The sequence below is a fragment of the Talpa occidentalis genome, unplaced genomic scaffold (genome assembly GCF_014898055.3).
Source record: "Talpa occidentalis isolate TD23 unplaced genomic scaffold, MPIMG_talOcc4v2.1 talOcc4.3, whole genome shotgun sequence".
In the NCBI taxonomy this organism is placed as follows: Eukaryota; Metazoa; Chordata; class Mammalia; order Eulipotyphla; family Talpidae; genus Talpa; species Talpa occidentalis.
The window spans coordinates 128,097,352-128,119,922 of record NW_023603184.1 but is presented as its reverse complement, the minus strand read 5'-3'; the positions used below and the strand labels follow the sequence as shown (position 1 = coordinate 128,119,922).

Below are 22,571 nucleotides of genomic sequence, written 5' to 3'. Positions count from 1 at the left end.
TGATAGATCCCTTCCTGCATATTTGCAGGAAACTATAATTTTCTATGAAAAGGCTTCTCTAACAAGAAAGAAAGTTTATTTCTTAGCAGACACCCCACCTCTGGGCAGCTCTATTATATTCTTAATATTCAATCTCGTTTTATGCGATAAAAGTAATATACAATGGAGAAAGTACATTTCATGATTTGGTAAAACTTGTCTGAGAGGAATATGAGCTATGAATTGTTAAGAAGTAGGGAATTTAATTAGAGGAATTCATTAGGTTTTTTTCAAATAAGGCTATAAGGACATGATTTATTCTCACATGTCTAAATTGGGATTAAGCATTAACGAAAGCAATCAGAAAGAAAGGCAGTAAGACTATAGTGAATGGTCATGCAGGCTTCTCACCTAAAGCCATTCTGGTTTGCTTTAGGCAGGAGCTGTGCTGAAGGTAGAAAAGAGCTTATACCTACCACATGGAAACCACAATCACATTCCTCCCCAGCTTCTACATATCCATTTCCACATTCCGTAGGCTCAAATAGCTGAAAGAAATGTGGGTGGGAAAAGAAAAATGTTTTATTTATTTTAAATTTTTTTTATTTATGCATACAAGAACTGGGGTACAGGTCAAAAGTGTTGAGGGTAAAAGGATGCACCACAGAGTGGGGAACAGAACAGGCATTTTGACTGAAATACACTGCTGAGGAGAGCAGCAGGCAAGTCAAGAGAGGTCTGCTGCACCATGTGGGTCACTTCCCTGGCTGGGGATTGAACTCTTGCTGCAGTGGCTGCTGATAGCTTCATAGTGTTGAAACTTAATCCCCTGAACCACCAGGGAGGCCCTGGGAAAATGTTTTAATAGCAAAAAAAGCCATGCAGCAATTAGGCTACATACATGGCCCTGTGATCAGCTACTCTGTGATACTCTTCTGTGCTTTGTTGTTATCTTATAAATGATGTCAGTGTTGGCAACATGTGTCAGTTATTTATAACACTTCTAAAAAGCAACTTTGAAAGTGGCAATATCCCTTGGAGGATCGTGGGTGGTGTGCTCCAGAGATGACTTCTACTCTGAGTTACTTTTTATGGAGATAAGTTGTCAAGAGGAATAGATCACTTTTCATATTTGCTAATGGAGCTAAAATGCATTGCTAATAACATTCAGCGAGATCTAATATGCTGACTTCCCTCAAGGCAGCTGAGAAGACATAAAAATTGTCAAAAATATAAAAATGTTTCAGTTTCTACCCAATGAGATACATACAATCAAGCAAATGCTAGTAGTACACATAAAAAAAATTGCTGGGAATTCATGCCCATAATTCTCACTGAAAGAAATCCACACTGTCCACACTTCTCACACTTCACACTTGCCGTTAAGCAAATGTGCAGACACATACACAGATGTAGAAAAATTGTTCAATCATACCTGGAGCAATGGAAGAGTCAGATTTCTAGAATAACCCACCCTACTGGTGCTTTGAACTTGCCTATCAGATAAACTACATAGCAGAATAATCATATTAATTATGCTCATAATTACTTATAAGAAACATTTCTACATCCCATCACTTAGGGTGAGATTTCTTTGTCCACCACAACTGGGGGAAGGATGGACGAGCACAACCTACCCCACGTGGGTTCAGAGAGGGAGGAGATGCCTTCCCCAGCAGCAGCACATACCTAAGGAAGGGGGTCCTCCCCTGAACCCACGTCAGAAAGACCTAGTCCTCTCCCCCCCTCTCAGGAGGGGGAAACTGTTATAAGAAGAAAGGAAGGTTTCCAAATAGAGGGTGGGATTACCCCATGGAAAAAGATCAATGAGTGACATCAACAGTCCTAATGTCTGTTGAAATGAAAGGGGGAAGAGCAGACTGGAGCCAGACCAGTGCTTTATCTCAGGCCCCCCATGGAACTATCTCCATATTTTGGACTCTTCCCACCTGAGAAAGGTCACTCTCACAAACCAGATGGAAAACAGGGCAGATGGTTCCCACAGCAGAGAAAAGATGTACATGGAAAAGAGAGACACACACAAGACACATTCATTCATTGACCAAAAATATTTGAAATAAAAGTTCATTGAAATATATACACTATTTCACTGGAATCGACAGGGGCTTTTTAAAAAATCATTCTAAGATGCAGGTTAAAGAGAAATAATTTCATATTTACCAATTTTTAAAATGAATGTATAGTTATTTTTATTTAGCTCCCAAGATATTAGAATAATTTTATTTCTACTCACAGGCAATTTTAGAAATCTAGGGATGGATCCTTACACACACACACTAGAAACCTTAACCTTTCCAAACAGCTTGGTGCTGTTCCCTCAGGCGTAATGCTTATAATTAGCCAGTGAGCTGGAAGGCAGGTAAAATTAGCCACGTACATTATAACTCAAAAATGCTAGCGGCTCACATGACTTCATTATTACTCATTTCACCCATTTTAAACACTCTGAAGCTTTTAGATTTTTATTGCATTGAGATCAACTCCACCAAAAGCAGCCAGCCAGCCAAGTTTAATGATGCAAGGTCACTTTAAAATACTGTTTCTTTTTCTGCCGCCTTACTGAGATGTTACACAGATGTCAAGCATTAAACTACCACTCTCTGACCACAGCAGTTATCACTGAATTATGGGGATAGGAATAAATGCTGCTGTCAGTTATCTACATTAGTCAATTTTTGTTTTTAAAAAGCTAATGTTTTATTCACAGTTTGTTAATTTGCAGAGCATTAAACATCTTGTAGAGCAATGGACTACATTTCATTTATAAAGTAGCATTTTAAAAGGAAACATGAAATGTGCAATGTTAGAATTTCTATGCCACTTGCTAATTAGCCCTCATCTTGTTTTTTTGTCTGCTAAGCAACTTCATTTCCAAACATGCTATGTAGGTTCACAGGGCCTTATCCCAAAGTGAGTTTGAGGATTATGGTTTCTAAAAATAAATGATGCATTTACTACATTCTATAATAGCCCTGAGGGGCCTGGTATATATTCTATAATCAAACACATTAATGTCTCTGCAGTAAGAGAAATATTTACACTGAGAAGGATAAATACTGGTTTTCAATTTAGGACAAGTTTTACTATACAATATGTCTTCTGCAAACTCATAAAAACACTTCCCATTTTCACAGTTTTCTGAATGAAGGAACAAGGGAGTGTGACACTGTATACATGAATTTTGATATAATGTCAATAGACAATATGGATCTTACGGATAAAGACACTATAGACTATAAATGCATGCATGTTTTTATGGGATTCATAAGTACCTTGGGCCATATTTTGGTTAGGTGACATTAGTAAGGCTTCTTTTTTGGGAAAATAGACACAAAAATAAAACATACAAAAGCCAAGAAAATAGTTGTACCTCTAGAAAGGACATCAAGGGAAATGAAATGTTTGTCTAAGAAATGGTTAAAGTAATATATTTTAATAACCCACTATCTCTTAGCAGCAGGGGAACACTAACATGAAAATTTCAAAGACATTTTAACTGAAAAGTTGTTTTTCTGGCGAGGGTTTCTGGGAATATGTACAACTACTACTGAAAAACCAGAAATTCAGAACAGAGAAACTATGGTTTTTTCATTCACTTAAACAAGACTCAGTTTTCACATGATAAGGCTTTTGAAACTAAATATTAATATTTTGACAATAAACCTGTTCCAAAACTATCTGGCACCATTCCAGTGTTCAAAAAAAAAAAGGGAGGGGGAGGATAATTATACTTTCTGAGTTACTAACCTTTGTTGGCCTGTTGAAAAGACAGGCTCCACCCCCTCTCTGTAAAAAATCTCTGTATTCCAAAATGCTGCACTTTGAGAACTTTCGGGAATGGGATACCCTGAGGAAATAAAAAATCAATTATGTAAGTAATTTACCAAAAGCAGTCATCAGAGAAGAAAATTAAAACCCTTGAATCAGAACAAAATGTTCACTCTGGATCCAGATGATTCTACACAAATTTTGACAAGGCACTTATGTTCAAATTTCCAAATAAGAATGTGTCGTAGACTTGGTAAAAATAGCAAGTCAAAAAAAGTCACAGATTTGAGGGCTAGTTGAAAGCTCCTTAGCAGTGAAGCCCTTTTGAACCCAAGCTTGAAAGAGGTTTTGAAAAGCTCCTTACAAATTTCTTCATCTAGGTTGTCTTCTAAAATGTGGACATTTTTATTTGCTGTGTCTCGGTAAACGCAAGCACTTTTGCCTCTGTCCTGAATAATGGAGCTCAGGAATCTATGAGATTTCAGTTTGTGAGGGTCAGTGTATCAAAGATTATATAATGCGGACTCCAGCCATGCAATCCAGGTAAACAAGGAAGCTCTAAAGAGATGTGCTAGGCCATATAGATAAATACATTTTTAGCAGAACAAAACCCAGCAAAAACAGAATTAGGGCAAACTCATTAGGGAAGTCTCAACTTCAATGACGATCCTGTGATATTATGATTTAGTAGGCATACAATACGAGTCTCTGTGATTGAATTAGTCAAATTATCTGTATAAAGGGACAAAATACACAAGGTCAGGGCCTGAAGTACATACACTGATGGCTTGGCCATATTTGTAATAGTACTTGATTTGAGAGTGACAAGCTTTTGGTTCCAGTACATTATCTAATACTTTTGTGTGTCCTGATGTATAAGGTAATGTATGGAAGTAGGTAAACTCTGCCATCGTGGGCACTGACTATCAGAACTGTGTAGAAATATGTCCTTGAGAAAACACATATTAACTTTAGTGGGTAATCAGTCAAAAACTTCATTTAGAAATCAGTTTAGAAGACATTTAGAAGACATTTCCTTATCAAATCTATATTACAAAAGGTGTCGCCTGCCTAGAAGATTCCTCAAAAAAGTCATAATGTCACTAAACTATGGTACAATAGTAAGGAGACCTGAAAGTTACCAATTTCAAGTTGAACCTACATTTTTTAGAAGCTCGTGTTCTAAAGTAGCATGCATAATGGCTGACTCGTCCTACTTTTTTCTCCATGAGCTAGACTCTTGGTAGCAGAATAAGAAAGGACTCTGTGCAAGCAGATCACAGTTTTTGGCAAGTGGAGCTCATAGGAATAGAGGGGACTGATAAGATGTCTGGCGTGGATGAAGGAAGCATGGGTAGACCTCTCCCATGTACTGGTGTTGGGGAAGGGGCTCACATGGAGCAAGGGTCATGGCGACATTTCTAGGTCTTGGGTGACAGAAGCAACGAAGCTCAGGGGCAGCTGCTTTGGCTCCCAAAGTATCCAAAAAGAAGAGAAGAGGCAGATGAGAAGATAGATATTCAAAGTCTACCAGCAAGAGGCTACCTAATTTAGATACAATAAATCTGCCTTAATAAAAAAAGCTTTATTGATGGGTTAAGCAGTACAGTATGATTTTATTACAGTAAACATGTCTATTTACGATTACCTTAAAATATAAATTGTGCACTAAATTGATTTTTGCTGACTGCTTCAGGTAGACAACCAGCTTTTATTCTAAGTGTACTAAAAAATTAATGCCGCTACTAAACTTAGAAGCACTTAATAATGTGCTTCCCTTAGGGTTAATAGAAATAGAAGTGTTACTATATTTTAGTCTTATCAATAACTTTAAATAAAAAATTAACATATACAGTGAATTAGTCCTTTCATTTTAAAAATATCAGCTAATCAATTATTGAATTTATATTAAGTGCTTAACCTGAAAGATCAGTCAATACTTGCGAAACTGCACATCTACTACAATAGAAGCAATTCCAGCAAAAAGGTGCACATCAAATACATGTATAATGAAAATTTACCCTGTTTCCTCCATGATGCAGCCACCCCAGGATTCTGTGCAGTCACATTCTAAAAACAATTTAAAAAAAAAAAAAAAGAAAAGGAAAAGAAAAAAGGTCACATTACAGCTTTTGAAATGATTCCTTATTACCAATTTCAAGTCAAGCAGATACAGAATATGAAATCTCACTGAACATCTATTTCTTTGACATCAATATTTCTATATCCTTTCCGAAGGCAACGGCAAGAAATAAAATTGTGACTCCCTTCATTTTTGAAACTGAGAGAACTCAGTTAAGATCCCAGTTCCATTGTTTCATGAAAAGTACCCTGATCCAGAATCAGAAGGCCCGAGTTCTACCTAACAAGAGAGTCCTACAGGCGAGAGACTTAGCATTGGGTGTCTTGGTGATTCCACTTCTAAAAGGGGGAATTCAGGTCTCTGCCTATCTCCCAGCTGGGCTGCTGGGTTCACACAAGATGGTATGGTCTGTGCTTTCTAGGAATATAAACTTGTACTGCACAAATGCCATGGTCCTCGCTGAAGTCCTGCTCACACAACACACTTAGGTTAGAGGAGAGGATTCGATTTGCTAGTCAGAATAGGATCGACCAAAGACTTGAAGAGAGCTGTGCTAAAGGAACACTGGATGGAGGAGAGCAGTCAGTCAGAAGTGTACATGCCAGCTGAAATTAAATAACAATCACAAAGTTAACACAGATACCGGAGACTGACATACTGGAATCGCCACGGGCTGTTCTTTTCATTTATTTTTTCTTATTCTCTTTTCTGCCATTGATATAATAAGTATTTTTAAAAACAGTCTTCCAGGGCCTCCCTGGTGGTGCAGGGGTTAAGACGCAACCTATGAAGCAATCCACAGCCACTGCAGCACGAGTTCGATTCCCAGCCAGCCAGGGAGAAACTCACATGGCGGGACAGACCTCTTCTGTCTCACCCGCTGCTCCCCTCAGCAATGCACTTCGGTCCATCTGCCTGTTTTGTTCCCCACTCTGTCTCTGGTGAATCCTCTCACCCCCCCGCATATCTGGCCTGTACCCCAATTCTTGCATAAAAATAAATCTTTAAAAAAAAAACCAGTCTTCCAATTGAACTTTTTAAAAACTCAAAAGTTCAGAAGATACTATTTAGCTAAACAAACATAAGAGAATAGAGAGTTTCAGGAAAGTAGGAACTACAGCCTGCTTCTCACCCTAGTCCATCGTCAGCTCAGTAGCCTCTGTCAGCTGACCCCAGCATGACCTCTTCCCAGCTCCAAGATTTTCAAAGTCACCAATCTGGTCCTACTCCCTTCTGATGCTGAAGGCATCTACACCAGCTGATGAGCCCCAAACACCCAAAACATCTCCTTCAATGTATGATGTGTGTTTCCTTGGGAAAGCCATGCTCTGAGCATTTATATTATATTATATTATATATTATATTATATTATATTATATTATATTATATTATATTATATTATATTATATTATATTATATTATATTATATTATGATATTAAGAAATGAAAGTCTATGGGGATTTGTTATATGTCACAGGACTTAATATACCCTTAAAATGATAACTTAATATGCCCAAAAAGAGAACTGAGAAGCCTCTGGATCTGTATTCTGTTTCATGCGTCCATAATACGAAGCATTAATGACAACTATTTAACAGCAGTTAAAATGTAGGTAGCTATGTCCTCTTCTTCTTTGGGATGAGGACCTTTCCTCCTAGCATCTGATTGTTTCAGAGAGGAGCAGAATTCCATTTAATTCCTAGTTCAGAGAAGAATGTTATCCATAGTAAATACCTCACTCCTTCATTCAGTGGGATCACATTCAGGCTTTTGTGGGCCCTGGGTACTTTTGTCTCCCGAAAAGCTTTAGAGGTTGTATTTTATTATTGTGTTGGCATAAAGAGAATATAATTCAGGTTGGGTTTTATTCTCATTTTAAAAGAAATTTAAAATGTTCATGGACCTCCCTCCCCCCAAAACTAGTGTGGGCCACTGAAAATCAGCCCCCTTTCTGTCTGCTCTCATCTGACTGACTAGGCTCAGTGCACAGCAGCTAGTGGCTTCACCTTCCAGCTGCACGGGATCTATTGCTCTGGCTGTATCCCGCCTGTACCGGCTTGCCCTCTAGAGGCAAGCGCAACCTTCTATCACCTGCCCCCTGCTTAAAAGGTCCTGGGCAAGCCTGCCTTAGGGGAGACCACTCTGACTCTTGTGATGGGGCTAGCGGTAAGTTTAGAAGGAGGGAGGTAAGTTTAGAGTATAAGCTCCCTTGGCTGCAGATTGAAGCTATTTCCCCATCCAGCTGCACTATTAGTAAACTTGCGATGGCATCTTACCTGGCATCTTATGTCTATACGCCACTGGTTAGAACTTGGGTGGCAAAGATTTCACCACCCAAAACCACACCATTCTGCAGTGTGAGGAAAAACTAATCACAATCTGAGAAAAGGAGTATGACTTTTATGGATTTTAAAAGGAACATCTCTACAACTCAAATAGATCAGGAGTTACTTTAAGTTAATAATTAGAAAAAGGAACAATGAAACCATCATGACATTGTAGGAATAAAAAATATTCACTTATCGACCGGACATGCATCATACAGACAGAATGGCACAGGAAAGTGAGCAAGAAGGTCAATGTACATACTTGGTTTTCTGCTAGAAGGTTCCCATTGGATTCCAAGGTTTTGAGCCAGGCTCTGCGATAATACTTGTGCCACTGCCATTGGAAGACCATACTGTTTTTCAGAGTTGAAAGTGTGTGGGAGACATTTGAGAGAGTGCACAAAGCTAGTTATTATTTCTTAATCATTACCACATATCATCTCAGCTCCCTAAGAGCCTCCCAGCATCTAAAGATGACATTTGCTCCTTACCACTTCTCCCTGGCAATTGGGCCCAAGAAGCAGAAAGCCTCTCTTACTCTGTGGCACCTCTCAGAACTTGATGAACTCACATGGAAACATAAAGTACATGTCCTAAGGGTGGCGCTCCAATTCAACTCACAGTCAACCAAGAATAGGTACAAATTACTACAAAGATGTCATGAGAGGTAACCATTGAATGATGACTTTAGTAGAATAACCTGGTAGCACATATTCTGGTACTCACTAGGGTCTAGATATAGTTGTTTTAGGTGTTTGGGCACTCCTGCCAACTGTTATAAGAATTCCCTTTATAAAAATGAAGTTATCAAAATTAAAACCATGAGATTAAGGAACTATTCATTTCAATCAGTTCGACAGAGAGGTGGTAGGAGGCATAAAGATGAAAAACTTACATGTGGTGAAATAAAGACACTAATTAGATAGAATCATAAACATGAATTTAAATATAGGCAGAAGTTACATAACTTTAAAAAATGTTCTATGGGAAGGATTCATAAGTTTACAGAAATCTACAGAGGCTAAAAAAATCTCTGGGCTAATCTTCGGTTTGCATTTGCCTGATAAATTGAAAAATTATCATTATGAAATGAAACAATAATTCTTTTCTAACAACAAAGGCCACTTTGGGTTCTATTTACCAATATATATATGCCCCTCACGCTATCTCCTTGGTGGCATTATCATTCTAACCAGCCTGAAAAGGGATTTAAACTGAGCCATAGGAAAGAAAGATCAGATGCGAAGACAAAGCTCTACTTTAAGAAAATTGATAAAATTTACCTCATTCACACCAACTCCCCTTGTGCGAGAACAGACACCTCCAAAGTAGCTCAGGCTGCTTCTTTTATAGTGGAATGTCATACGCCTTGAGGAAAAAAAAATGCTATTTGGAAATCAATGTACTGGCCATCACATAAACTCTCCCCAAATATGTCTCTTCCCCTACACTGAATACCTCAAGTCCATTCCCCTTCCCAAAATAAAACACTGTATGTATTTTAAAGACCTGTAAATTTATGTTATTAAATTTATCACAAATATCCATGCATTTACATTATGTTAAATTATCTCAGTTGAGCAAACGTAGCATCTATTAAGCATCCCGTACTGGCCATAATTGAGAACACAAGGATAAACAAATCACAGTCCTTAACTTTTTTTTCCTAGTAGAGAATATCAAGTAGTTATACAAAATATTGTTATTATAAACTGCCAATTAAAAACTGACAAGAAAAAAAGGACAATTAAAGGAAAAGTAAGAGGGATACTTGTTGATTTGAGCACAGAACTCTCTAAAAGCAGTGGGGAAAGGAAAAACTTCCATCAGATGAAAGCATCCTTTCCTTCATGGTAAAATCTTCCTTTTATTTAATGTTTCATTTTAAAAAGACTTTAACTCCTATCCTCTCTTGCAGCTGTGGCCCTATGACGTAAAATATATATAAAATTTTAAAAGGGGGGGTCCAGCCGAAGCCTATGAGCACATACGTGATGAGGTGCACAGCGTCCGCGTGCTGTTTGATACGCTGCCGGTATTTGGAGAAATCATGGAGCATCTGCACAGGGTTGGTGGTGATGTCAATATGATCCTTCTCAGTCCAGGTCTCTACAGCTACCAGGACAACCCTGGTATTGAGCTGCTCCTTGTAAATCTGAGGGTATACAACAGGACAGGCGCAGGAGGAAAACACTGGGTCAAACATGTACAGTCAGTGATTCAGAGTCAGCAGGAGGATGAGAGGGGAGGTGACAGGAGAACACGAGGTAATAATTAGCTCAACATACAGAATCTTCTTTTCCTTTCTAAGAGCAAAAATGAATAAAGAACACATGCAAAATTCAGCCTTATGTCACCTACTCCTCTACAAGTTTATTTCAATTCCAGGCCAGCATATTTAGTGGCTTGGCATCTCACTCTGGAACAGAGAGCAGGAGTGCCAAGATTCTGAAGTCTGGACATAAATGCAAAAGAGGGTTCAGCAAAAATCACCCTTCCAAACCTCACAGGAGGTAGTCGGTTGGACTATTTGAGTAAGTATATAACTCGATCAGTTACTCCTTCAGGATTGGAATAAATCACTAAATCCTTAAAAAGGCATCAACATGGTTGGCTTGCTCTTGGAGGTCTTGCTACAGGTAATGTAAAATAACAACAGCAGGAAATTACAGTGAGGATTTATAGCAAAACTCTCACCTCACCACAAGGTGGCAGCACCCACAATATTAAAGCATCAATTCTCCTTTTCTCTCCTTTTAGTTTCCTCACTAAATAATTCACACAGTTAAACAACTTCAATGAATGTTGCCATTCTGTCCTATTTTCAAGCTAATTAAGTAATGAATGATTTTCAACACACTAAAAAGAGGGAATATCATTACACCTAAGTCAACCTGAAGTTATAATGATTTACAAGGAGTGAGTTAAATGCAGTCTTTTAAAAATTAGTGGGTCAGTGTCAAACCTTGTATGATAACCCAAAATAAAAATGACACTTTGCAAAATGTGATTCAACTGTGGCGAAATGACTAAAACAGAAATGCTACCAAGTAAATGGATTTTGCAAGGGTGGAAGATGTGTTTAATATTCTCATATCTATGTTTGCTTAATAGTTGTCCTCTGAGAAGACTGACAAGTGCTAAATTAAAGGAAATGAATGCACCTGTTGTAAGGTGTCTTTTAGAATTTCCTTCCTAGCTCTGTCTACTCTTTATACCCATCTACCCACACTATATTCATTCACTATACCTACCAAGCATTTTATGAGTATTGACATGATTAGTGTTTTTGGACTGCTTAAAAGGCAAAAGAGAAAGTAGTTCCTTGCAGAAAATAAGTATTTAGATATTTAGCAATTTATACAGTTTTTTTCCATTAAGAGGGAACACACAGTAAGTATCAGACAAAAAAATACATTTAGCCAAACAAAAGTGTCCTTTGTATTAGGATACAAAGTAATTTGCTATATTTAGTTTATGACTAGTCAAATAGATTTACTGGAATATAACAAATAATATTCATTTTTATGGAATTCTGACCTAAAGCAGGAAAAAAGAAGAAAGTCTCAAATCATTTTCGGTAACTTACAAAATGAGAAAAATGTTGACATGAAAGATTTGTAGAAGCCTTTGTGAGAAGATATATATTTTATTGTATTAAATGAGTTTTATTTGGGAGCTGAACCTCATTCTGTCATCTAGAAATAATACCTGAAGCTTTACACTAATAGGAATACATGAATATACATTTGGGTTCTATTAAAAATTTTTTTTATTTCCTATATTCTCCAAACACACTCCACCTAATCTATTAATTCTTCTGCCACATATTTACAACAATATTAGTTCATATACTTGAGACATATTAATTCTTCTGTTATATATTTAAGAAAATAAGCTCAATAAATTATTATTAATAGAGCCTTATTTGCAAAGTGTAATATTTGCTCTTTTTGGTAGCAAACTTTCTCCAGGGATTTTGTCTCCCTAGGCTCTGGTGACCATGAGGTGTATACATCACTTAGAAGCACTCATGCTTCTTTGGGATTCTAAGAATAAGTTAATAGTCCTTTGAAGTTCTGATACCACTACCCTGTGAAACAGACTACTCCACAATTTCTTCGCCAGATGGGCTTAAGGATGACATTTTTGCTTCTTCCCAAGAAAGAACTAAAATGACAAGTAAGCAAATAGAGATCTAGACCATTCCATCTTGAAAAATGGGTTCAAGAAAACCAAGACACTTACGGAATCCACAAGGTTGACCACAGACTTTGCAAAGTTGTTGGTGTGCGCATGAGAGGAGCGATATTTCTTATACTGGAGGGGAGGGGAGTGGAGGGCAGGAGGAGAGACAGACCAGTCAATGCCAAATCGTAACTTAATGGTAAATTTCAAAATTCTGTAAAAGCAGAAATCACACAGCAACAGTTGAAATAGTGATTAAATAGTTGCTGAGAGAATGTCCATGTTGGATATGATATTCTTATTTTATTTCTCTCTTAAGCAATAAAATTCTATCTAAAGTACCCACAATATTCCAGGTAACAGGGAGAACCTAGCTTTATACATAAGTTTTTAATTCAGTCTTAATAGCTACAAATGCAATCCTTTTGTTTTCACTGAAATGACCTATCCCAGATAATAAAAGGCTTAGACCAAGAAATTCTGTCCTAACTAGATACCATCCTCACTCTAGGCCATGCACAGATCAAAGAAATTTCTTAGATTGAAGTCTCAGTACTGTTCAAGCATGGGATACATTTGGCATATCATTTGGCATATTCTCCAGTGTATCTCCAAACAAAGACTTTGGCTTTCAACTGTTCAAAGTCAGAATATAGACCAAAAGTAAAAATGAATTGGGCCAATAGCTTATGATTGTTTGTGGTTATTATGACTACTTATTAAGAAAAGTAAATTAAAAGAATAATTTGATAACAACATCTGGAGGGCTAATTTTAGTTAAGGAATACATTGCTCATTATGCTCTTGAGAGAATCTGAAAATGAAAGTCTACCATGGGTGGATCATGCCCTCATACATCCATATGCTATCACTGTTTTTACAACTGAATATAGAGAAAAACATACCCAGTGCTATTGAAATAGATTTCAGTCTGTTCAGATTTGCAGCACAAGTCCAAAATTTGACTCCAATTGTAATTATGAAAATAGTGCATCTTTCATAAATATTAAAAGTATTTTTACATTGGCAATCCATGATAACTGCTTTTTCTCCTTTACCTACTTTCCCACTATGAATTGGTAGACCCCTTTCATTTCATTCAATCTACCTGCTACTGTTTTTTATTTAACAAATAGATGCCTTCATGTTCACATACCTGTTTATTTTTATAATATTAAGGGCAATGACAACCCATGAAAAATGTGCAGCAAATTAGTATTGTGTTAATGGCAGCATGAATTCACAACTATTGGTATATTATCTGCTATAGCCTAGATGTTTATGTCCCTTCAATAATTATATATTGAAATCCTAACCCTAATAATGATGGTATTAGGATGTGTGGCCTTTGGGAAGTGTTTTCGTCATGAAGTAGAATCCTGGGTCCCTTAATGTCATGTGAGTACAGAGAATGAAGGAAGTATTATGAACTAGGAAAAGTGCCCAGAAAGCAACCATGTCAGAACCTTGAACTTGGACTTCCTAGCTTCCAGAACTGTGAGAAATAAATTCCTGTTGTTTTTTTTTTTTTTTTTTTTTATGAAAGCTCAAAGAGACTCAGACAACATCACTACTACTTTGTGTTGCTGCCCCCACTGGGGATCATGAGCTGCCAAAGCAGTCTTCATGTGCTCTGTCATAGCACACTTCAGCAAAACTGACCCCTAAAAGTCAGTGACTGCGAACTTTTTAGGTGTTTTTAACAGATGCTTTAAACATATCATGAAGAAGTTGCTATAAACAGCTCAGTGTTTTATATTGTCTAGCAAATTCTACACACTGAATGAATTCATTAAGGAATTCATTAAAATCATTCATAATTTTTGATGGTATTATTAAAACTAAAAGCAAAAGTTGCAACTTTATGTCCCTACGAGGTAATAAGACTACTTTGGAACTAGACAGAGCTAATGGTTCTATGACACAGTAAAGGTACTAAATGCCACTGAATAGCATGTTAAAAAACAGTCTTGACATTAACAAGTATGCATCATAAAAACCAAAGAAAAATGTTAGCTGATACCCATTATAAATGCAGTGGTGTTATACACCTATTATGATGAATTTATTTTGTTTCTGAACATTAATTTTCCTTTTTGGAGACTTCCTGTTTGTTATAGGGTACTGACCATGGAAAATATGATGTGTAATCGATCAGACAGGGTAAAAAATGGAAGCAGAAAGACCTATTGGTAGAAGATAACAAAGGCTGGCCATCTGTGGAAAGAAATGAGTGGATTTAAGATACACTATCAAGAATTCCCAAGACTGGCTGATAAATAGGGCGTGGAAGAGTAGGGAAAAGAACAAAAGAGAACTCCTAGGTTTTGAACTTGAATAGCTGCCATCTGAAAGAGAGAAAGACCACGGGGTGAGAAACTTAGGACTAAGGAACTCAAGTTCTGAATAAGAAATGTTAAATTGAGATGCCTATTGATATTGAAGTGTGGATGTCAAGTAGGCTGTTGAATATGTAAGTATGAAGCTCAGAAGGTTAGAGAAATAAAGCAGAGAGTGAAGAATCTGAAGTCTTGATACTAGAGGTGATCACTTTAGGAGGAGAATATAGCAAAAAAAAAAAAAAAAAAAGACAGCCTCTGGAGCACTCCCACAGTTCCAGAGGCCAGAAGTAAAGGATTAAGAAGAAACTGTCAGTGAACTGGAAGAGTTATTGGGTCACTGAGATCAAGAGATGAAGATAATATTTCAAAAAGGAGAGAGCAGCCATGTCCAATACTGCTGAGAGAGAACTAAGGTAAGGCCAGAACAATGATCATGAGATTTGTTCACGTGAAGCTCCATTTAATTAAGCAACTAGGATTCATTAAGGAACCATAATGTGTTTCTCCTACTAGAAATATTTGCTCCACATAACACCTTGAGGTGAGTTTTATTACCTCCACATTAGAAATGTGGAAAATGAAGCTCTGAGAGACAAATAACTTCTCCAAGATCAGAGAGTTGAAGTTCAAAACCTACTTTGTGTTGTGATGAAAGATAAACTTATTCAGTTAATAATTCTTATAAAATAGTTTATGTATATTCCTAACACCTCATGATTGTTGGTGAGAAGTCATAATTTGTCAAGTATCTATAGACTATAATTGTTTAATTAAAAAATCAAATGAGATTTAAGTTGAAAACTTTGTTATCACTACATATTTGCACTTACGGATTTCTTTGTAAGAATATGGCAAAAAAATAAGCATAACATCCATTTTTATGCTCTTTAAAATATCTCAACCCATTTTTTTGTCAGAATAATGTTTTTAATATGTACATTTAGCTTATGTGGCTCAAAGAAATGTTTGCAAATCTTTACCAAGGCTATAATTATCTCACAAATTAGGTTCTGCCTTTCACTCATTAAGGTGCTTTCTACAAAACTGAGGAATTTCTCTTTTCCAATTGAAAGCCACTGCTGATATGATGCTTGTTCAAAATAAGGTATCTGCATTTTCTCAGGAAGTCAATATTAGGTTACTCTGAATTGAAGAGGAAAGCTGGAACACAAATGTAGGGAGGCTGTTTCTATTTCCTGTATGAATTAGAACCAATTTTGCATACAAAGAAAAATGTATGATATCCATTTATGATAAAACTTATTTTCATATTTTTTGATGAAAGTAATTCAATTCAAAGTGGCAGATTTGCTTTTCCTTCATGAACAAATACAATCCTTAAGAAATTTGCTTTTTGAAAAAAATTTAAATTAGAGCTTGATTTTCAATCCCAGAGTAAGAGTTATCAAAAATAAATGTGCTGCCTCATCTAAAAGATTTTGAGATGGGTAATCTCAGTGGAATGATCATTCTAAAACCCAACAGCAATTCTCCAGATATTAAAATACAGATGTTAATTACTCTAGTGCAGTGTTACTTGCAGTGTGTAAATAGAATCATCTAATCCACATACTGACTTACTACTTTTTTATGGCTATCAAATTCATAAACTACCTTCATCTCATAGAACACATCCCTTGAAAAAGAACTCTTCTTAACTCTCAAAAGAAAAATATTCATGGAAAATGACACACTCATTTGGGATTCTTATGGACTAGGTGGTAACCTGGTCTTCCACAAAAGGATTATATTTAGTTTTACTATTCTAGATGAACATTTATTTAAATAGTAAAATATCTTATGTAATTTCTTTCTACTTCAGACATTATTACCATTCCAGGATACAGCTGTTTTGTTTTGTTTTTTTCATTTCATAACATAAGTACAATTACAGTTTTTCTGATTTCAAAGGTAAATGGACATACCATTTCTAGTCCTCACTCATTCTAATAATAGTAATAAAATTAATTACCCAGTTTACCATTAAAAAGATTTGGCAGTCTGAATAAAGTAACATTATTACAAAACATATGGCATAATCTGTAGATTTTTCCATCTATAAAGACAATTATTTTAAAGAAAGGTACTATTTTATTATTCATGTGATAAAGAGAAGATGATTAAAATGCTTCCAATTTAAAAGGATTGAAAAATAAATTCAAACTCTATAGTTAAAAGTTTCCTACTTTGTACAGTTACTGAGATTTGCACTCTGGTTGATGGCTTCCTGTATCTTCTTAATAGATTGTGGTTGAACAAAATATTTGCAATTACAAGTCATGGGTTTGAAAACTAATTATATCATTTACCAGCTATATGTGAAAGCACTTTGTGAATTTAAAGGTATTGTATAAATATCTTAATTATTATTTCCACTACTTTAAAAGTACTTGCATAATAAATGTTGAAAACAGCTGAGGTTTCTAAAGCCTTAATTTCACAACACGCCATAATGCTAAGAATTAAGGATTAGCTGGAGAAAAAAATCTCAGTGTCATAAAATAATTAAAAAATAATTCAGAAGAAAAAATTATCTTGGTGTTTCAAGCAACTTAATGTCCTTCAGAAATGTATATTTTAGTCTTTGTTTCAAAAATGGTTGCCTAAACACTTGATTTTCCTTCTTAGCAGGGAAGACCTCTCCTAAAGTATATGTAATCGTGATAAATTCTGTTTCATCTAACATATGTCAAGAAATATATTTAAAAGATAGTAGAAAACTAAATAAATGTGCTTACAAAATACAGTGCTACTCTATTAAATAATATTCAACACAACTGAATTGGTGGGAACAGTCACACCACAGATATCAACATTATAAATCAGGGTTTCTTTTCAGAGAACTGGGTATTAAACATTTACCAGCATGCCACAAGTATGGGGTACACTGGTAAACAGTCTATTGATCAAGACTCTACAGATGTTCTCTAGGCTTTGGCCAAGATATTTGATAAGGGAAGTAGTTAATTAGAATATAGCTAAGAATGTTTGTACTTTATATATGTCCATTTAGTATCATTGAAATGACAATTTGAACTACATTTTACTTTGACAGAAGTAATATGAGGTTATTTATCTTTCCATATTTGACGAAGGTAAATCATTAATTAGTCTCACTGAACATAATCTTTATTATATATTTTTATCTCCTATAATTCTACATGCCACTGAGCATACTAATTAGTAGGATAAAATAGCAATGACATGCTACCAGAATAAAGATATGGACTAAACTTAGAAAGCTGTGACCAAATACATGGATGAATAAAGGTAGAGAATAAAAATTCTGAACCATGACAAATGAATGACACCATATAAACAGCTAATTAGTACATTAAGTATAGTAATTATTAAACAGAGGAAAGCTTAGAGTTGTAAAAACTCTGTAAGATACAGTTTTCTGAACACCATGAAATAAATCAAGTCATTTAATAGTTCCAAAAAAACCAACATATCTAAATATCTGGTCTTTAATAAGTGAGAAATAATAAATCACTATGACTTGAAATATATTCTTTCTTAACTAAGTGATCAGACCTAAAACCTATTGATTCTCTCCTTACCGTTTTGTGATCATTGACAATCATAAGTTCCAAATATTTCATTTCTTCAAACACACCACGAGATGGCTGTGAAAAATAAAAATACCTGATCAGGGAAGTTGAAAAAAAAAATGACCATAAATTGAAGGTAAACATTCAAGGTTTCAGAATAAAATTGTATTTAATTATATTAAGAACTTGTAGAGCTATAAAACAGACCACTTTGTTTTCAGATGATTTTTATAGGTAAAAAATTATATATACTAAAAAGAGTGTGATTCTATTAAAATAAATACATCTTAATTTCTTTAGCATTAAATGTGATAAAAAAATGACTTAAAACTTCAAAGTAAACCTACTGAAAACTCATTTAATAAGAATAGCACAGTGTATTTGGAGCAGGTACTAATGCAGTTAAATAGAACGTGAAAATAATAGAGTGAAATTCTGATAATAAGGTACTAATTTTAACTACGCAATTTCTCAAAGGACTAAACATCGACAAATTACTATAATCTAAATTTTGACTATTATTAGATAATCCTTTAAGAGCAAGTACAAAGTACTTCAGCCATCATTTTGACTTTTCTTTTTTAAAATTAGAAAATTAATAATAGTGATTTTTTTCTTTATGTACATGGTTATTGATCAGTTTATAGTTGACAGAGGTGGACTATAGTGAAATATCAAGAACCTATATAAAAGTTATTATTACCGACCACATCTTTAAGATTAAGTGAAAAGAAATATCTAAGTTTAAAAAAAATCCATAAGCATCATAATACAAAGACAGGCTCATGAAAGACAGGATGATTTAACCTGTAACTAAGTTTTTGATAGCTATGACCTACTTTTTCCCCAAAAATACATTTAGCAAAACATTATTTAAAATGTGCAATTTCAAGTATAATTACTTATTAAGTTATCTAGTAAATTACCATGTTAATCTATATGCTGTGGAAATAATTCTTGGTTACACAGCTTTCAACATGTAATTACTAAACAGTTCCCATCATTACAGCTTTCTAATCTATTATGAAAAAGACTAGCAATGTAATTTCAGTTACCAAGCCCCCACACACTCATCAATACATGGGAGCTACATGACAGTTGCTGATCATGTAATCACATGATTCTTATTTAGTAATTGTCATGACACTAATGGTCAAATAGATTGACTCTGTTCAGAAAAACACAACAAGCTTCAAAGTTTGGTGTAAAAGAGTTTTTATTTTAAAACTTCAAAGAAAACCTACTGAAATAAGCATCATGTGCCCACATTTCAAAAAGCTAACTCCTCTCCCTACATTTTTAGTTAGCTGAAATATTTTGTATGATATTACATAAACCATATAGGAAAAAAAACTGGACCTTTAAGAGACAAAATTGTATGGCAATTTTCATAAGAAGACTTTGAAAGTAGAGCTAAAACAATACCTTCCTTGTAGACATCATGGTTCATAGCACAGTGTAACCAGCTTATATCACTAATAGGGAAAGATGAATAAAAAAGCAATGTGCGTGTAATACTCCAACCATAAGGGTTTGGTTTGCTGCTTTTGGTTGTTGGCGTTAGTAGCCCAAGTCTAAACTGTTTTAGGTGTACATACTGTGTGATGAGAAGTATACCATTAAAGGGATGGTAGGGCCCCGCTGTGTCTCAATCCCACACTCACATTTGCTGCTCTCTTTCGTCTCCTTTTCAGCCACTGTAATTCAGATAGAAGGGGCCACTGGTCACTGCCTTCTCTACCTGTGTGACAGGAAAAGAAATGGCAAGATTTATACTTGACAGCATTTCAAGGCGAGTGTGTTTTCAAAATATTATGTGAAGGGATAATAGCAATGATAACAGATATCATCTTAAACTTAGGTGAAAAAAGGACACTGATCATTAAACGTTGCACATTCTCATGGTCACAGTCATTTTCTTCCAAATATCATCAAAAGCATAATGAGTTGTTGAAAACATTAGAAAATGCATAGTTGGTCTACAACTACCTGATCCTCAATATCTGAAAATTTAGGATAACTTTGCCATGCTTAATTTATTTTAGAATTAAAAATAATGTATGGCATAAGCTTTTGCATTATTGTTAAAGACTTTTTGTATTAACAAAGAGAATATCACGTACCCTAAAACTTTGGCCAACATCAGCAGGCTTAAGATAGATATCTCAGGACCAGAGCATAAGAGAGAGGTTGGCATATCTTACAGGTTGGCAAAGAGCAGCACACAGTCAGGGAGGCTGAGAGAAGCCCGACTGTAAGGTGCTCTGTTAAATTTGGCCCATGCTCTCCCTCCTGGACTTCATATCTCAGAGTTTCCATTGGAAATGTCCCTCCATGCCTCACTGTATGAAAGCCACAGCTCATTCCACTGCCCACCCAACCTGCTAACCAGATCTTGACCAATTTCACTCCTCAATGAGCCTAACTGCTGAGTTCCCCCAAGTCAGAGCTGATATGACATAAATAGTAAGACTATCTCAATAAAACTTACTGAGATTCTTCATTTGCTTAAAGTATTGGCCTGCCAAGGTTTTCTGGATGATATGTGGTCGACCTGTGCTTTTCTGAAACAAAAACAATGTAGATAATTAAAAAGTAAGTTGAGCCAGCCTCTATGGAATAGCACAAGAACCTCTTCTAATGTCCATCCTAAAATGGCAGCATTTATCTGTTCATCTTCCAGGATCATAAATGAAAAGTATATGACTTCATGAAACTTTAATTTTAATTAAACTAGGTATCATGCAATTGTTTCAGTTTTGCTACTCTTAAGTCTTAGCTTTCTTCAAAGTCATATATAGTCACAAGAAACACAAATGGTCAAAAAACACAGGAGAAACTGTTGAATGCTTTACTACTCCTTCACAATACAAATTTTAAAAAAATCAATCTTTGCCATCAAATTGGCAAATGTTTAAAAATGACACTATAGATAAAATTATGATCGCCAGGCAGAAAGCAACCTCATAAACTGCTGGTAGAAGTAAACTGGGAGCTTATTTCAGAGAAAAATGTAGCAATTCTATCAAGAGCCTTGAAAATATATCTTTTGCCTAGAAATTATACTTTTAAGAATGTCTATTACTATTAGCTTCCATTACTGAGTGCCAGGAATGTGCCAGGATTTCCTTAGGAGAATCCACACAGTACCTATTTTATCTTCATTTCACAAATAAAAATTGAGACTCACAGAGATTTATTATTGAGTTAAAATTACATGACAAAAGAATGAGCCCATTTATTTTTTTAAAATAAAGAAATATATCATTTAAAAGCTGGGAGAATATACACTAAACAATAAGAAGTTATCTTTGGGAGATGGATAGTTATTATTTTTTTAAAGATTTATACAAGAACTGGGGTACAGACCAGAGGTGTGGGGGGTGAGAGAATTCACCAGAGACAGAGCGGGGAACAGAATAGGAAGACTGACTGAAATAGACTGCTGAGGGGAGCAGCGGGCGAGACAGGAGAGGTCTGCTGTGTCATGTGGGTATCTCCCTGGCTGGCCGGGAATTGAACCCTCGCTGCAGAGGCTGCGGACAGCTTCACAGCACTGCGCTCAACGTGCAGCACCACTGGGGGGGAGGCCCTGGATAGTTATTATTTAGTTAAGTATTTGCTTACTTTTCTTTTCCAAATTTCCTACAATGTATAGTTTAAAATCAGAAAAATGGTTATTAAAAAGAGCATTATAAAGTAACTACATAAATCAGTAAGAATTTTACTACTTATTACTTGAGAAAACATGAATTCTCATTAAAATATTCTATTCATATTACTTGACTTACAAAGCATACTAAAATTAACAATAACAATAAATAAACTTGAAAAAATCTAAATTCAATTACAGGAGAGTCTTAATTCTGTTAACAGGTGTAATGGTAGCTAAAATAATGAAAATGCTAACTAAATTTTGCAACATAATTTTTAAAACTGACTAAAGTTTCAAACACTGCTCCTTTCTCTCTATCAATGGTGAAGACAAGGGCAAATTGTACAGAAACAAAAATAATACAGTAGGAAGGAAGGTAAAAAGAAAAAGGCAATACACTTTTAATCATCAGAAGAATATGATTATGCAAGACCCATGCTTTAAACATTGTGATAATAACAGTTTATATTTATAAATCTCTCAACAATTTTCTAGGCATAGTCTACATTTATTAATTCATCAAATCTGCAAAATTGCCTTATTAGGGATTCATTGAAAAATTATCTCATTTTACATATTTAAAAACTCTAAAGTTTAGGAACTTGTTGCTTTGTTCTTTTCATTTTGTTTTGTTAGGGTAATAGGGGCATTAAT

At 35.4% G+C, this 22,571-nt stretch overlaps 1 protein-coding gene across 3 annotated transcripts in view; it reads right to left on the bottom strand.

The window, feature by feature from the left end:
• Positions 1–22,571, bottom strand: part of ADAM23 (ADAM metallopeptidase domain 23) — a 159,433-nt gene that overhangs the window by 39,641 nt on the left and 97,221 nt on the right. For all 3 annotated transcript variants that reach the window (XM_037523920.2, XM_037523919.2, XM_054700020.1), the window contains exons 7-16: positions 20,754–20,826; positions 19,927–20,003; positions 18,272–18,337; positions 12,427–12,498; positions 10,170–10,333; positions 9,462–9,546; positions 8,441–8,531; positions 5,790–5,838; positions 3,748–3,847; positions 456–527 (exon numbers count right to left, since the gene is read on the bottom strand). In XM_037523920.2, coding sequence (XP_037379817.1) covers positions 456–527; positions 3,748–3,847; positions 5,790–5,838; positions 8,441–8,531; positions 9,462–9,546; positions 10,170–10,333; positions 12,427–12,498; positions 18,272–18,337; positions 19,927–20,003; positions 20,754–20,826 — 849 coding nt within the window. The remainder of the gene's footprint in view (positions 1–455; positions 528–3,747; positions 3,848–5,789; positions 5,839–8,440; positions 8,532–9,461; positions 9,547–10,169; positions 10,334–12,426; positions 12,499–18,271; positions 18,338–19,926; positions 20,004–20,753; positions 20,827–22,571) is intronic.